This window comes from Rhipicephalus sanguineus, chromosome 1, assembly GCF_013339695.2.
Source record: "Rhipicephalus sanguineus isolate Rsan-2018 chromosome 1, BIME_Rsan_1.4, whole genome shotgun sequence".
Classification (NCBI taxonomy): domain Eukaryota; kingdom Metazoa; phylum Arthropoda; class Arachnida; order Ixodida; family Ixodidae; genus Rhipicephalus; species Rhipicephalus sanguineus.
The window spans coordinates 220,402,752-220,419,395 of NC_051176.1; the positions used below are offsets into that span (position 1 = coordinate 220,402,752).

The 16,644-nt window shown below is 46.3% G+C and overlaps 1 protein-coding gene across 1 annotated transcript in view; it reads left to right on the forward strand.

Annotated features, from left to right (window-relative positions):
* Positions 1 to 16,644, forward strand: part of LOC119381606 (uncharacterized) — a 417,646-nt gene that overhangs the window by 310,103 nt on the left and 90,899 nt on the right. Inside the window, exons 6-7 of the mRNA XM_049419611.1 lie at positions 12,832 to 13,030; positions 13,944 to 14,871. Of these exons, the coding sequence (XP_049275568.1) occupies positions 12,832 to 13,030; positions 13,944 to 14,871 (1,127 nt within the window). The remainder of the gene's footprint in view (positions 1 to 12,831; positions 13,031 to 13,943; positions 14,872 to 16,644) is intronic.

Below are 16,644 nucleotides of genomic sequence, written 5' to 3' on the forward strand. Positions count from 1 at the left end.
GCGCACACACGCGCGCGCGCGTGTGTGTGCAGAAAAGAGTTATTCGCAATGTTTTCTTGAGGTCTATCTACCTCAGAAACCTCAGCCGCGTTTTCGTGTCGCGTTACATGCCCGTGGTTGCCACCACCTGCATGGCCTGGTACGTGTGGTTTGCAACAGATAAGCGAATGTTGACTTAGTTTTACGTACTGTAGAAAACGAGCATTGCTATCTTATTTCATACAGCTAAGCGCGCTCTGATTCATCGCGCACTCGCTGCGCCTCCTCTTTGATACGTCCCTATAGTGTTTCAAAGGTGTATGGGCATGAAGGAGGATATTGTATGACTAAAGGTTTGTCAAAGGGCGTTCTCCATATAAGAAGACGGGTCAAATCCAGAACGTGAAACTCAGTGTGAAGCCATAGTCGCAAAATAAAAATATATCCTTGAAACCGATATGTAAGCGGTTTTGAGAAAAGTTGCATCTTCTACCAGTAACCTGAACGAATGTTACTGCGTTGCACAGGCTCCCAGCACTCAGCGGTTGTTTTTAGCATAGATTATCTTAGCCGTCTAACGGAAGCGCTTGATAGGATGCCTTTCTGCTTTCCTATCTCCTATTCCCTACATGAAAGCTATATCCGCGTATCAGCTTTGCTCTTTCTCCCGCCCGTGTGGAATCTTTCATTTGACGTTTCATGCTTTGAGAATGAGATCAGGCGTCCATAGCTTAGCTTCAGTTTTCGCAGAATCTTCGAGAAAGGTGGTACCTTTGAGAAACCCTGCAGCTGCATGAACATCTCAAGCGTAATTAAGGAATACCTCAGAAGGTCTACAGAGTGCTCTGCAAAGAGATCGCGAGAGATAGTAGGACACTTTAAAGAAACCAATAAGCACACTCAAGAAACATTGCTCCAATCTCTCATCCTTTACCGACGTTTACTACCAAATTCGATGGTAATGCCTTAATGCTAATTTGTAATATCAGAACGTATGACTCTCACTACCTGTCACCATGTAACTAATAAGAAAAGGCAGATATGCGACGCAAATCTAAACAAATTATTTGCAACACCTGTAAAAAAAAAAGACATTTTTATGTGTGATGGTAATGGAATGCTGTTAAACGCATATACTTAGAAGGACCCTGGGACAGCGCATATCCTACCGGAATATAAATCCCGACAAGCGTCACTCCCATCAAAAATGCAACTAAGCATATCCATGTTTGCCTACCGCAGATGAAAAGTTAGTAATTAATTATGTGCCATCGAATCGCTTTCGAATCTTGGCGGCACCATGGGCATAGAACCCCCAGTCCGATCTGCTTACATCGAATTCCTTGAACTCATTGAGACGATTCCCTGGCGCCTGAAAAATTCCTTCTAACCATCTTATACACTAACGTCTCAGTTTTCTCTTTTCTCTTACCCTCAATTTTCGTGAGCATAATTTTTCCCCTACAACCGGCAGCCCGAATGACTTCACGAAATAAGAATTCCTAGTTTCATAACATGTCATTCGAAGAAGCATTAGTGTTTAATCTCGTTTAAGATTGACACGTTCGTTCGCCTGGCAGTCTATGGAATTCTTAAGGCCATACACCAGCCCGTTCCCTCACAAGAGCTCTGAAGAATAAGTTTTTTTTTTCTTTCATGCTTCCGCAGGATTTAATAGTGACGCACGTAGATCACATATCGTGGTTCATCGTAATCATATCGTGGTTTCGGGACGTTAAACCCCAGACATTATTATTGGATCACGACAGGGGAAACTAGAGCGTTAGCCAGTTGTAGTTAAGATTTTAGGCATTGGAAAGTGCCGAGGAACAGAACAAACGCGCAGCCGAACACGAGCGTTTAAGTTTGTCGGGTCTTGTCCTGTTGATCAAATAGATTTCAATATGTTAATCGATTTATACCAATAAGCGCAGTATAAAATCTTCTTCAAGGACTTCGGGCTCGCACTTCTATATTTCATGTTATTTGGGGGTCCACCCATTCTTGTCCTTCTTAACCGTTACTTTCGTGGCAATATACATCGAATTCGCAATGATTTGAAGGACCACACAAGATATGCGTTAAGAAACCTTGTTATATCCTGTAATCTGTGATAAATAACGTTACGTTGTCTTTGTTCACTTCTGTGCTCCTAACCCTGTGTGCAAAGTTACGGCTCAGACTAAAAGGCGCTGTTGAGTGCAAAAATGTAGTGGCGCCGAATCCTTAAAATAAAGCATTGCGCCCGCTTCTGTGTCAACGATCAGTAATACGTTCTGGCAGGCTAGTTGGTTCATTGCGATAAACTTTCTTAAACTGCGCGAGAAGACGAAGACACAAGTAACGGAACATGAAATGATGTTCTGTGGCAGTGGTTGAAACACGACAATCGTCGAGCATATTGCCGTTTCAATGCAGGGCTCGCACAATGAAGTTCTGGGCCCCTATCTCTCCCCCACCCGCCCACCCCCCCAAAAAAATGTCTTACGCTAAAAATTTTCGTGAGAGAATATTTCAGCCAATCACGACGTGGGTCATGACATTAGCGAAGCTGGCTGACCAATGGAAAAACGCTCTTATGAAAGAGAAGTTTTGTGAAACTCGACCCCTCGGCCCGTACTCACAATACCTTCTTACGCTAGAATTGTTCGGAAGAGCAAATTTCAGCCAATCCCAATGCTGGGCATATATTCACCAAAACCTTTTACACTGCAATTGTTTGTAGTAGTGAGTCCCAAAATGGGAGAAGAGAAACACGATATATATGCACAGAATTTTCTATGGTGACTTTAGTGGCTGACAATACGGCGTGGTTTCGCGGTGATGATGATCGTGATGACTGCGGTGACCAAGGAACGTTGTCTTCTTCTAAGTAATCTTCATTGCCTTCTCCCTCAATCTATTACAATATTGTCAGCGATGGCGATAAGCCAGTATCCATGGACACTTAATAACGGAAAGTTTTGTCAATTTGGACCCTAATAGTAACTCAAGCACATTGGAGAACGATCTGTAATGAATGAAGGTAGCATACGCTTTTGTTTCGAAACCTTGACACTGTCATAATTTACAGTGTATATTGTCAGCTCCCTGACCAATTTACGTTAAGAGAGAGAGAGAAAGATAAAAAAAGACAGGGAGGTTAACCAGAGGAAGTCTTCGATTTGCTACACTGTACTTGGGAAAGGGAAGGGGGTGTAAAATAATTAAAAAGAAGTGGAGTCTGTGACGACACTACAAAGTCCAAGTACTACACACCAACGTTGTTTGTGAACAGTCACGATTTCTCATTCAGACCGATTTCTCGAAGAAACCGCCATAGCACTCCCAGTGCGGCTCGCGTTGAAGACCTGGTAGGCCAGCGCCCTAGGATTTCGTTATCTGTGAGAGCTCTGTGAGAGCTCTGTGATTGTCCAGCTGGCCTAGTGCGGCTGGGAGGGCTGCTCTTTCCGGTTACAGCGGGTGCATTCACGGAGAATGTGTGCGATTTTTTCGCTGCACCCGCAGAGTTCACATTGCAGGCCATCAGCTATTCCAATAATAAATTAATGCGCATTTGAGAAGGTCAGTCTAAGTCACAGACGGGCCAGCAGGGTAGGCTCACGTCGTTATAGGTTAGACAAGATACTTAGTTGGAGATCATAGTCCAAGGTACGCAGTGGGCTTGTAAACGTGGTTGAATTTCACCTTTCAAGATCCGGCGCCGCAAAAGAACTTCGTGTACTAGCCCGTCATCTAAAGCTTATCTTGAGAAGTGTCTTAAAAAGAAGGCATTATGCCTGCTTCAGTTCAGCATCGTGGTCCCCGTAAGCTTCGAAAAGTAACTTTTAACAATATTAAACGATGGCCTCATCAGGTTAGTGCAGTAAATGAACACGTATTCATCTTTAGTAAACGAAAGTAGACCACCTGCGAAAAATAAGCTAAATCATTGAGGTTCACAAATCGTCTGCAGAGATGTAATTTCGATTGTAGAAAGGAAATCAAAGCTTTTCTTTCTACGAAGCCAAAGTGGATCTGCCGAAAGAGGTCACCCGCCACGCCTTCCACATAAAGACGAACGCGACGAGTGATAAAGGCGCCCCGCCCCGGTGAAGAAACAACACAAGTACTACGGCGGAGCGTTGTGCAATCGTTTGGATGAAGGAAAAGTCGCGAGCTCTCGAAATGAACATTCCCGAGTGGAACAAAACGACGAAAGAAAAGATGTACTTTACGTACTCGTCGTGCTTTGGTGATCAGAAGTGAGGCTTTACCGATCCTTGTGCCGTGGGGTGTGACAGGTGCTTCGACTCTTGGCTTCGGCTGGGGCTCTCCGCAAGAGTTTGTTTCCGGCGTCTTCTTAAGCCATCCCGAATGCTTTGTTGTTGTTGAATAAAACAAGCGGGTCATACTTCCGCCAGTATCCCCTCTTCTCTCCCCCTCTTTTTTTATCATTTGTGTGAAAAGAAGTTCACGAGAAAATCAAGAAAGGTAGAGAGATCTAAGTTTATTCCTCAGCGAATCCGGCGTTTCGCCGCTCTTTCCTGCATTTCAGTAAGCTCATTTCTCGAAGCAGGAAAGGCTTCTTTCCATTTCGCTTTTTTTGTTATTCCTTTCTTTTTTTTTTTTTTTTGCTGGGCGACTGAAATTTAGAGGGAAGACAACCTGAAATCTCACGACAAGAAGTGTAGTCTTTTTTTTTTAGTATCTAAAGATACAGCTATAACACTAAAATTAAAACGAAAACTGCAGCCCGAGGAGTAGGGCAGCTTGTCTCTGTATGCATCCCATATATTTCTAGGTAAGCGGCCGCTGCTTCAGAGGCGGTTTCTTCCCTACATTTATTTTTTCTGTTTTGTTTGCCATGTCTCGCACTCTAATTCTGAGCGGTTATGAAGTCTTTCTGGCGTTATTTGGATGAGAAGTGAGAAAGAATTACTTAAAATTACAAAATCGTTCTGATGCGAGGAAACGCGTACGCCGATATATTTCTCGAGAACGTTGTGGAATGAAGCGGGATTTTTTTTTTTTGCACTGTTGTGTGGATGATGGAAGCCCTAGAAGAATGCTTTAGCTTGTTCCTTGCCAGCAGAAATTCCGCGGCACATTTGCTAACATAGTTTGTAGAGTTATGCTTGAGCTGGCAACAGTCAAATGCTGGTGCCATGCCATTCACTCACTGGATGTCTGAGGCAAGAAAGCTGGTGAATTCTTTGATCAGACACTGCAATCGCCGCGATAGGGTCGGCAGAACTCAAATAATGAGCCTGCTTTGTTGACCTTTTGTACGCGTTCGAAAGTATGGGCAATGGAAGCAGCGCATTCGGCCACTTACAAAAGTACACAGGACTGTACACACTCTTGCGCGAACTCTTAAAATTCAGCTTTTCTGGAAGAGCTCAAAAAGGTCGCGAATTTGCTTGTCATTACGGGAGTAACACCCTTGTTTTTGTGCTCCTCCGCTATCTTTGTTTTAGGGATGCTATCGCGAGGCTACTGGAGTTCTTCTCGATAAAAAAACAATTGAATAAGGCACAAATGAGTCTCGATTCACATGTGCGATTAAGTTGAAAAGTCAAGGGCGCCATGCGAGAGCTCTGTTTACTAGCGAGTCAGAGTTCCCTCCCGCGGACGTCACATTGGGAACAAAGAGGGACATGTTTCGTTACTCCTTCGTAAATCTGGCATGACTTTCCGCCGGGATATACCGAGACGCCTGCGCTCCGCGATACGACGGTTTCGACATTAAGGAACGCGCCAGTTCACAAATGTTTCACATTCGCTTGACGGCTGCGAGTGCGCAGACCCCTGGCGCTTAGACGCGTTTACGAGCTGGTGCTCACGTGCTCGGATTTCCCAAACGATGCGCTCTATAGGGTCCTCGTTTTTCTGCGTAACACACCCCGTCGTGGTAATCGCAAAACTACCCGCGAAATCTAGCACGTGACAAGCAGTTCAGAACGCCTCCGCTGCCTGTGTTTTGACATTGGTTGGCCTGCTTTTCTGTCCTGAACTCACGTCAGGACTACAACTGAGCTTTTGAGTATGGCACGCGGGGTTTGGTTCAAGCGAAAATATACGACTGTTAGCGCTCATTTCATAATCAGCAGCAGCCTCATTTACGGGCACTGCAGGACGAAGACCTCTCCTAATGATCTCCAACCTACCCCGTGCTGCGACCTGATCCCATTTTATGCCTGCAGATTTCTTAATTTCGTCGCTCCACCTAACTCTTTGCTGTCCAAGGCCAGGCTTCCGATCTCTTTGTATCCATTCCGATGTTCTAAATTACCATCTCATGTGTCGTGTTCCAAATATTGTTCGTATTTGTGTAATGTCAAGTAAAAAAATATAAAAGACAAATCATACATCTTCACAGGATAGCGCGCACTTACTACGGGGACAAAAGGAGAAGAACACGACAACACAAGCGCTAACTTTCAACTAAAGTTTAATCACGCAAAAACTAAAGAAGAAAATAACACAGAGTCCCACGCATGCGTCACTGCGGAGAAAAAAAAACAACTAAACTACATGTCACACATCACTTCAAAGCCTAACAACATGGCGAGGTGATAACGCATCTGTCGACCCCTGCAAGGCGCTAATCGGTCAAGAAAAGAAAGTTCTTTATCTGTTAGTGCCAATGACGTCTGGCTCACATATCTATGTCCTTCTTTTTGGATGTGAAATGCCTCACAGGTCTCCCATGTAACCGTGTCCTTGTGACGGAATAAAGCTGTGGTGCCTGTGAAATCCGCGGAACACCCGCAGTCCCTGTAATGCATGCCAAGGTGTGTTGAAAATGCCGGGCCTTTAACTGTGTTCCTATGTTCATTAAGGCCTGCCCGTCTCCTGCCCGTCTGGCCAACGTAAACGCCGCCGCATGATAACGGGATGCTATACATCACTCCCGAGGCGCAAGGCACGTGTCTGTAGGTGTGGTTAATGCTGCATGCTTGACTGGTCCCAGAACTCGACTCTATGCGTCTGCGCACCGCGGTGCATACGCCGCGCACCTTGTGTTCACATAAATTATAGTTGAAAAGAAACTGCGCTGAATATTCTTAAGGAGAACTGTCGTGTATTGCAAGCATTACCTGCTGCCAACAGCGCCAGTTTGTGTTAGCAGTGCCATGCATTGCCAAGAGAAACGCCAGTAGCCAGTGTTAGCGAACTTAGGAACAATATTGTTTTGTGCCTTATTCTTGTATTTGACCGCTTCCTTCTGAAATATTCTTTTTATCATGAGGTTTAATAAATAAATACGCTTAAAACTTGATACAACGAAACACAACTTTACGAAGTTCCCGACATAACGAAGAAATTGCCATTCCCAGGCCGATACCCACAACTGTTGTCATGAATCCGAATTAACGAAACTAACTTCACCGCGAAACCGCATTTAAGAATGTTTTCCTGGTAATTTGTTAAAAGACTTAGATGCCCTTAGCTGCGCTTAAGTGACTTAATGGTGCTAGCTGGATTAACTTCCTGTGATGGCAACACTGTGTGGAAGGTACAGTTTCGGTAAAATGTGAGGGCCCCCTATGTAATCTTGGGCTGCTCACTATCCGCTAGGACCTAGTTTTGTTGACCGTCGTCTACCACCATTGCACTCGAATGGAGCGAGCTAGCGCCAACACAAGCGCGCTCATACGCCTTGTGAGCACGTGAGCGCGCCGAGCACGTCGGACTATAAACGCGCCTTCTGAGCGCGTGAGCACGCTCACAAGGCGCATTTAAGGCTCGTTCACACCGAAGGCGGGGCGGCCAAAGTGGACCACGGCCGGTCTGGAGGCGCGGGCTCGGTCCGCCTCCAGACCGGCCGTGAGCGGACGAGCGGGAAAGCGGAGGAAACCTACAGGCGGCGATAGAGGGCGGAAAACAGGGCGACGAGCCGGATTGCTAAGGGACCGATTTTTTTCCCGCCCGCTGAAGGTATCAGCTTTATCGCAGCCAATCAGAATGTCATGCGGCGGTGGCGGATGACATTCATGACGACTAAACGAGGGTGCGGAGTGAGCGCCGCCACGCGGAGTAGATCGGCACTTCGCCAAGCGATCGCCGCATGAAGCGCACGTTACACGACACCTGGCTTAGACGTCACCACGGAGCCGGCGCGTCGGAGCGAGAGCATCGGGCGCGTGCGATGCGAGCAGAGGATTTATCTTGGTATGGCTGTCATTTGATGCCTTAATTCAGACGCCAGCGCCAAGTGCCTCTTCAGTTACGGCCCTTGCGAATGGGTGGAATTCAATAAGGCGACGCATACAGCGTACGTCGTCGTGGCAACAGGTACAGCAGCCGCGCGGCGCTTCAGACACATTGAAGGAAGCAGCATGTCTCCCTGTCTGAAAAGACTGGATTACCCGCGGAACTTCTTTAATGATTGGGTTAGGGGCTCGCAATTTTTCCCCTTGAACGAAGAATTCCCAGTAAGTACGAGTCATAAGTTCGCTTTGATTGCGTCTCTGCCCTTTGTACACACCGCCCGTCGCTACTTCCGATTGAACGTTTAGTGAGGTCTTCGAGTTCGGACCGATGTCGGGCGCGGCCTTTCGGCTGCGCCGGTCTGTTGGAAAGATGACCAAACTTGGCCATTTGGAGCAAGTAATAAATAAATAAATAAATAAATAAATAAATAAATAAATAAATAAATAAATAAATAAATAAATAAAAATATAAATAAATAAATAAATAAATAAATAAATAAATAAATAAATAAATAAATAAATAAATAAATAAATAAACAACCCAGTCCTCGTATTATGCGTGCAGGGGTCTCTGAACCACACCTAAAGTGACAGAACGTTGTGGGGATACAATACACCTAAAGCACAGCGACCCCACCTAGAGCACAGAGCGTTGTGGGGATACAAAAGTACGAGGTGCTTCGATGTCTGTGGAAAGGTGTAATGGTTCCGGGGCTTACTTTTGGGAACTCAGTGGTGTGCATGAGGTCTGAGGTGCAATCAGGAATGGATGTAAATCATCGGACTGTGGGACGCCTCGCGTTGGGTGCTCATGGGAAGACGACAAATGAGGCTGTTAAGGGCGATATGGGATAGGCAAGTTTTGATGCGAGGGAAGCTCAAAGCAAAATAAGGTTTGAAGAGAGGCTAAGGAATATGAAGGGGAGTAGATGGACAGAGAAAGTGTTCCGTTATTTTTATAGGAAGAGCGTTGACACAGAGGGGAGAAAAAGAACTAGGAGGCTCACTGGTAAATATACGGCTGGTAGTGTAAGCAATATGTCAACAAAGAGCGTTAAGCGAAAAGTCAGAGAGGCGGAGAGGACTTACTGGACGGCAGCTATGGAGAAAAAACCGGCTCTGAGTAACTACCGAAAGGGCAAAAGCGAAGTAAGGAGGGAGGCATTTTATGATAATTCAAGGGGAAGCGATTTACTGTTTGAAGCGAGATCGGGTTGCCTTAGAGCGCGTAGTTGTACAGCGGTATTCATTAAAGAAGATGAACAGTGCACATGCTGTGGGGAAGATAAGGAAACGGCGGAGCACATTCTGATTGAATGTGGAGATATTCACCCAGGTGTACGTTTGGGCACGATCCTACATGAAGCCTTGGGTTTTAGGGACAACAGTGGAAAGCTGAACACACCCGCAATTGAAATATTTAAGGGACGGTTAGAGTATTCGTGGCAGAAAATTAGAGAGAAAGGACAAAATTAAATAGTGGGAAAAATAAGGACATTCTGCTGCAAAAGACAGATAACTGGGCTGTGAATTTGTTTTTTTTTTCTGTAGTAAGATAGATTTAATCGAAGTATAGGCAGTAGGCCAACACTAAAAAAAAAAAGGAAAAAGTTTTTTTTTTTTATTTGTCGAGCCTGGTGGCACACTTGTCACAGCTCCCTTATAAAGGGGACGCTCATAGCATCCATCCATCCAGTCCCTATAACGACTTCCCAATGAAGTTTCTTTAATGTTATGTAATCCTATAAAATATTATTCTGTTTTATCACACTTTCATACGGTAGTTGTTCATTGCTACTTCACTTCAGTAGTGCTTTTCTTGTTGCTATTTTTTCGCCCTGGAAGTGGTGTTTTTAAGTGCTCCGAAGAAGTTCTACTGAAATACCGGCTTATATCACATAGCATTCTGCGTACTGAAACAGAAAGAACATCTAAAAAAGACGCTTAGGCAGAGAAGGTTGTTTGTGGCTTCATAGTGTGCCTTTTATGTGTGTTTATATAAGCAACATTGCGCAACTAACTTTACTGTCCATAAAATTTTTATATCAGCATTGTGGACTAACCGAAATTTGAGCGAACAAAACGACGTACGTTGGCGGCGTGGTACTTCATACGTATACTTTGAGGCTGAAAATAGACCTTATCGGACATGGCCGCATTCTCAGTGTCAAATGGTCGACGCTCACTATACACATGTTTGTACAAGCACATCGTTGGCCATGTGCACATGCCCAGAATAGCTTTCCAAGCGAGGAGACTGCAAAAAAAGTTTTGTGTAGCCCCAGCATTGATATGGGGACGGATTACCAACGAAGCTGTACTCGCGTTTCGGGTGTATAGACGACTGACCGCTTGTTTTTTCGGCGTGAGCGATCTGAAGACGGTGACGTTCTTCCTGAGACTCATTCCGGACGCATTCTCCGCCATTGCACGGTCTCGCTTTCGCTGTCTGTACTCGCGTTGCTGCTGTCGACGCCTCTCCGCCTTCTTCGCATTTTTTATCCGGCACGAACGCGCTGCGCCGTCTCGGCGAGTCGCCTTCGGTTTCTCGCAGCGCTCTACGCCACATACGTCACACCGCAACAGAGCCACCACACTACCGCAACGCAAGCGCCTCCGCGGGAGCGAGCTCCGCCAGCTGCACCACTTCCATTTTTTTTTATATCTTGTTGTCTACGCTGTCTACATATTGCGTCTACATGCGGACGTGAACAGACGACAATCCCCCTCCTCTGGGAACGCATGGGCTAGAGGTAAACTGCTTCGCTGTAAAGAGAAGTGAATTCTGGAGAAGTTCGCACGGCGGCAGGCCTACAGCCTTCTCCTCCGGGGAGGTACGATAAAAAATAGGGCGATACGCATAGTTCCCGTCACCGACAAAGAGCACAACACGGCTCTAATAAAATATTATCCATGAAGCCGGTCTCTCTAAGAAAGGTTAAAGGGACGGACAACAGGTTATACGTGTGATTAGATCCTGGGGGAAATTAAAAGACCGTGAATTACAGTGACAGATTCAAGCATCATTTTCGCGATGCTAGTAGGATTTATATTTTTAAATCGCGTTTAAAAGTCACATAAAACCAGTATTTCGCACAGCCTATAGCGGAAGAGCCTTGACGCTGGACTACGGAGCCGTTTGCTTTGCTGTACGTCGTCGGATGCTTTGAAGCGCACCGTAACTAGTGCTCGTAATTAGAGTGTGCGTTTTATTATTCATCCCCGCTCTATTCTGTGCTGCTTAGAAGGTAAAAGGAGTTTCACGCTGAGAAGCGGCGCTGCCTTCGCGGCAACTGGTGGAACATGTCGAGCCTCAGAGCATGCGCGCGGACTGCTCGCATGCGCGGCAAACATCCGCGCACAAACACGAAGCGCTCTCGCGCTCACCTCCCACTGTTTGCAGCATGTGTTGTCTGTATATACGACTTCATAGTCGCCGCACATCGAACCACTAAGAATAAGTGTTACACGTAGTTTCCCGCGTTACTATTCTGTGATTACACATTCTGACCGCTAAGCTTTCCGTTGCGCTAAAGAAAACAGATGCCATTAATATCGGTTGTCGGTCCCTTTAAATGTACGTTTCTTGGCATTATAGACACAGACAGCATTGGTTCATAAGTCAAATACGCGTCGTAGCTTGAGGCATGATGACCATGGATGACTATTCAGTGCGGAAATCTCAGCTTCAATTTCTGGTGTAAATAGCCTGCAAGCGCAGGTTAAGTGGGCTATGTCAACCAATACGTTGCTGGTAAGGCGGAGTGGTGATCTTATCAGTTTAATTTTAAATGGTAAGCATTTAGTAATTTTATTGAAATGAACCGTTGGTGTAGATAGAAGACCCCGTAAATAACAAAGAAATGTTGTTCAATTGGAATTATTAAGTATACCCTTCAAGTGAATGCATACTCAACGCTGCATTATTCTTGTAAATACACCAAGCACTAAACCACATCAGGTTAGATAACAACTCATCGTGATGAAAGCGTATTAAAACGAACAGTTGAAACACGGTAGAACAGGTAAGTACGCGCGATCGCAATACTTTTTCGATTTTGAGGTTTTGTAGTTAGTGTGCACTTATTTCCCGTTCCCAACATTCAAATGTGCATGACAAGATGGCATATAAAAGGGCGTTACATTCTGTTGAGCACTGGCGTGATTACCAATGTTGGTGAACCCTCATATGAACATATTATAAAAAGCCTGAGAATTCCATAGTTATATCGAGTAACTTCTATGTAACGTGTGCGTACACTCTCTAGACATATGGTCGTGCACGTTTCTGCGAACTAATGTTTAGCGACTTAACAACAAAGTACGTATGGATGTTCACAATAAAACACTTCTGCAAGCCTACATTGCGAAGAACTAGAGAGAAACAACTAGACTGGATGGCGATTTTGATTTGCAGGCACAAAACTTTTCAGATATCGTACAGTCGAAAGGTCAAGACAGTTGAAAGTCAAAGGAAGTCTGTTCATATGAAACCTGAGCATCAAATATAGATCGTGGAAATACGCCTTTATAATAATTGGGTAGACCGGCTGTGTATTCAGAAGCGAATATGGTGGCCGCCGGTACTGATGGCTACGTCGTAGGAAGAGATCTACTTAGTAGTGCGACAGTCACTTATATTTCTTTCCCTCAGTTCCAGGAGGTGCGTCTTTCCGGCAGCGCAGCAGCGCAAGTCGAAGTCTTGGTGGAGACCGAGGCAGCTAAGGGTCTCGTTTTAGGCAACAGCTCTGTGCTACGGGCCTCGGGGAGAGATCGCTGGCTCGCGCTTCGAGCACGTTCATGCCGCTCCTGCTACTACCGAACCGTTGTTTACGCCTTGGACAGCCGCGAAGGTGAGTAGGCCGCCCTGTTTGAGTGCTCACGCTTGCATCTGTTGTTCCTATGCTTAAAAAGAACTGAAGCCGCCCAGATATAAAACAATCCTTAACTCTTCAGAATGGCGATAAAAGCGCAGTTCAATACGACTGCGGGCACTTAGAAGAGGTCATAATCCGTTCATTGAGTGCGTATAGTACTCAGAAGTTCAAACACCCCCCAGACTGCGTTTTATCCCAAACTAAAGTTTCCCTTCGTTACCTTAAGTATTGAGACAATCCTAATATAGGAGGAACATAACCTTTAACGGTTCAGTGTCGCAGCAAGGCGACTTGGTTCACCTTTTCGGTCCCAGGGTATTATACTGCCCACGTATCTTAAGACAGCGAGTCAATATATGGCCGAAAGTTTGCAAGCGATCCCGTGGGATTAATCTCAGACAGCATTGCAAGCCACTACGCTGCGCTTCCTCATAAGGGAGTTGGAGCAAAGAGTCACGGCGCAAAGCTGATCTACGGCAGGGTCTTCGCCGGGTCACTTTATCCGCAACCAAACAACGCGTGCGTTAGCGCAGCTCGTTATTCTAGTGCTCCGCCTGCGTCCCTGCAGATTGCGCCACTCGGCAGGTAGGGTCATTCGTCTCGGCTCGCGGAGCGCGCCAGCGGCGAAGGTAACAGCGTCTTGTGCGAGCCACCGTCCACTACTTACGTAGCGGGTACTTATTAGAGCTGGACACAAGTACTCGCCTCTTAGCGTCGTGCACACTGAGCCAGGCAACAGTCTTTTCATTGTTCTTTATTGTATTGCAAATGTTCCTGCTGCGGGCATGCCTGCAGCTTGTGCCAAGGAAAAGCACCTTAATGTAGAAGCATTATAGCTCAAAAGAAGTGTTGACGCCGGAACAGAACACACGCTTTAACGCCCGCGCAGGTTGCAACGCGACACTCACCAGGACACGAGGAGAATGGCACAGCCCCCACCATCCGGATTTCTACCCTCCGGGCTTGCACTGTTTCATCACCATACTGGCACCCATCGGACACCGCATACTGCTCCGCATCCCGTTCCTCGAGCTGCCGCCCGCAAAGGACCCCCGCTGTGAGCACGACAGCCTGGAGATTGGACCCCTGGCGGGCCGCGGGCCCAGCACCGTCGTGCTCTGCGGAAGCCGGCGGAACCTCACGTACCTGTCTCTCGACGAGAGGCTCTCGATCGCGTTCCACAGCGACCCCCTGCTGGAGGCCGAAGGCTGGACGGTCAAGTACGAGTTCGTCAGGCTCTGTCGGAACGAAACCCACGGCGAGGCAAACGGCCGCATCTGCTACCCGCCCGGCAAGAGCACGTCGCTCCTCTACTCGGCCCCTGGCGACTGCCACTTCGCGCTGGTCATGCCGCTGGGCTACGAGCTGCAGCTCAGCTTCAGCACGCTCCAGGTGTCGGCCGCGCGCGCTTCCTCGTCCTGCCCTGACAGCTTCCTCGAAGTGTCGTCCGGAGGCGTGGAGCACCGGTTCTGCGGCAACTGGACGGGAAGCCCCGAGCTGGCGGCACTGCGGTCCGCGGGCAACGCAATGACCATCCGCGCACACCTCGAGGAACCACTAGGGGGCCCAAGCTTGCTGGCGCCCAGTGCCGCCAGCCTAGGCTTCTGTGCCACCTACAGCGCGGTGCTCGTGAACCAGTCTCTGGCGGAGGACTGCGAGTTCGGCTGGGTCTCCTGGGGGCTGCACTGTTACCGCGTATTCAACGAAAGCCTGTCCTGGGCCAAGGCCAACGACGTGTGTGGTGTGCATGGCGGCCACCTGGCCAGCGTCACCGGAGAAGACATACAGTCTCTTCTGGATGCCATGCTACTAGCGAGGTAAGAATTTCCATTGTGCCATCGTGCCACCACGAGTGTTTATTGCGAGCGCAGTGACATCGAGTAATGAGCCTAAGTTTAGTGAATGAACCAAAACTTCAGTTATAGGCTTCTATACTACACAGCGCATGCGTACGACCCTGACATTATAGACTGCATTACACGTGGGTTGCGTAGACAAAGAAACAATAACACAAGTAAACTCTGGAATAAAACAGAGCGAACAGATCACGACTGATCCAAGTACGAATGATGCATAGTAGCAGTATTTTTGCACATGCAGAAAAGGTTCTGGCTAGTCCGCTACGCTCCATCGGTCACGTACGCAAAAGCCACCTCGTTATAAAAGCCATCGCATGGGGGCTCATTATTATTTGTTTTGCGACAAGTAACAGTAAATTCTGTGCCAGGTATTTTTTATGCACGTGTCTAGGATGCGTCGTGTTACTACGTGTTGCTTTTGTATTGGTGATTACTTACGTGGAATGCTTACGTGACTTATTTGTGTTTGAGTGCGTGACACTTACGGGAGTGTTTATTCTAGTTCGTTTACATTATTTTCTTCATTTTTTGTTCTTCTGAAGTCTCCTTGAATATTTATACTTAAACGTCATGGTGGTATTGTAATATATTTCGTGTCACTGCATGTCTGTGAAGCTAACGCTGCGTCTTTAATAACCTTCTCATTTGGTACGCTGATAGACATCTGCGTTCTTTCTTTTTTTTTCATGTGGCTTTTTTTTGTAAACACTAAGAAAAGCAGCAGTGCGCAACATCTACAGACTCCCTAATATAACTTGGATTTAAATAAAACGAGCCGTACAAATCTACCACTACTATCAAAAGCTGAATAAACCAGCCTCCGTCTCGATGTCGAGCCACATTTTTGAAAAACTAAACCATTAAAACTGCCAACGCAGTGCGCGAAATATTGAGGCGGAGAAAAGAGACGCGATAGGAAAGAGCGCGGACTACGAACTCTTTTATTTCTGGAGCGCCAACGAGGTAATATAAAGTCAGGATATAATTACGCCACCTGGTGAGAGCCTGTCAATTTTTCCAAAAATAATTTCATCATTGATACATGTATATCTTGTTTGCCTACCTGTACATCAAGACCATTTCATAGATCCGCCAGCCAATGCTCATAATGCGCATTGTTTACAATGCTCATAAAAACCTTGCTTGCAACATCGAACCAAATTTGTGAAATACAAAATGTGATCCTATACAGGGTGTTTCAAGAAGCCTGTGCAAAATACTCAAAAATAAGGGAAATGGAATATTTGCTCACTGCCTCCATAATTACTTTTTATGCAGTGCCAGACATCTTAAGATGGTTAGAGACATCACTTACGGCATTAATTAAAGAAATTACATTATTAACTTTTATATTAGTGAAGACAGGTGGTCGGGACACATGGAAGAATTGAAGTCATTCTTACGAAGAGCCCATCGCCGCTTTGAGATATCGAAAAAGCGGCATCTGGCAATTATTCGGAGTAATGTAATTCGACCAAATTCACCGGTGAAACCGAAACCGCAGCGCAAATGAGCGCAGCTAGCAGACGACCATAATTAAGTAACTTTTCACGACAACGATTGCCGTGCTGTCCTACCACATACGTTAACGCACTGTATACGTGCACCATGCGTGCTATAATCCCATGCGCAACCCGCACCCACGCGAAGCAAAGTCGATCTATAGCTGATATAACGGCGCTCGCTCATTCAGGGCGTCTCTGAAGAACAGTGTAATTGCATTTCGGTTTC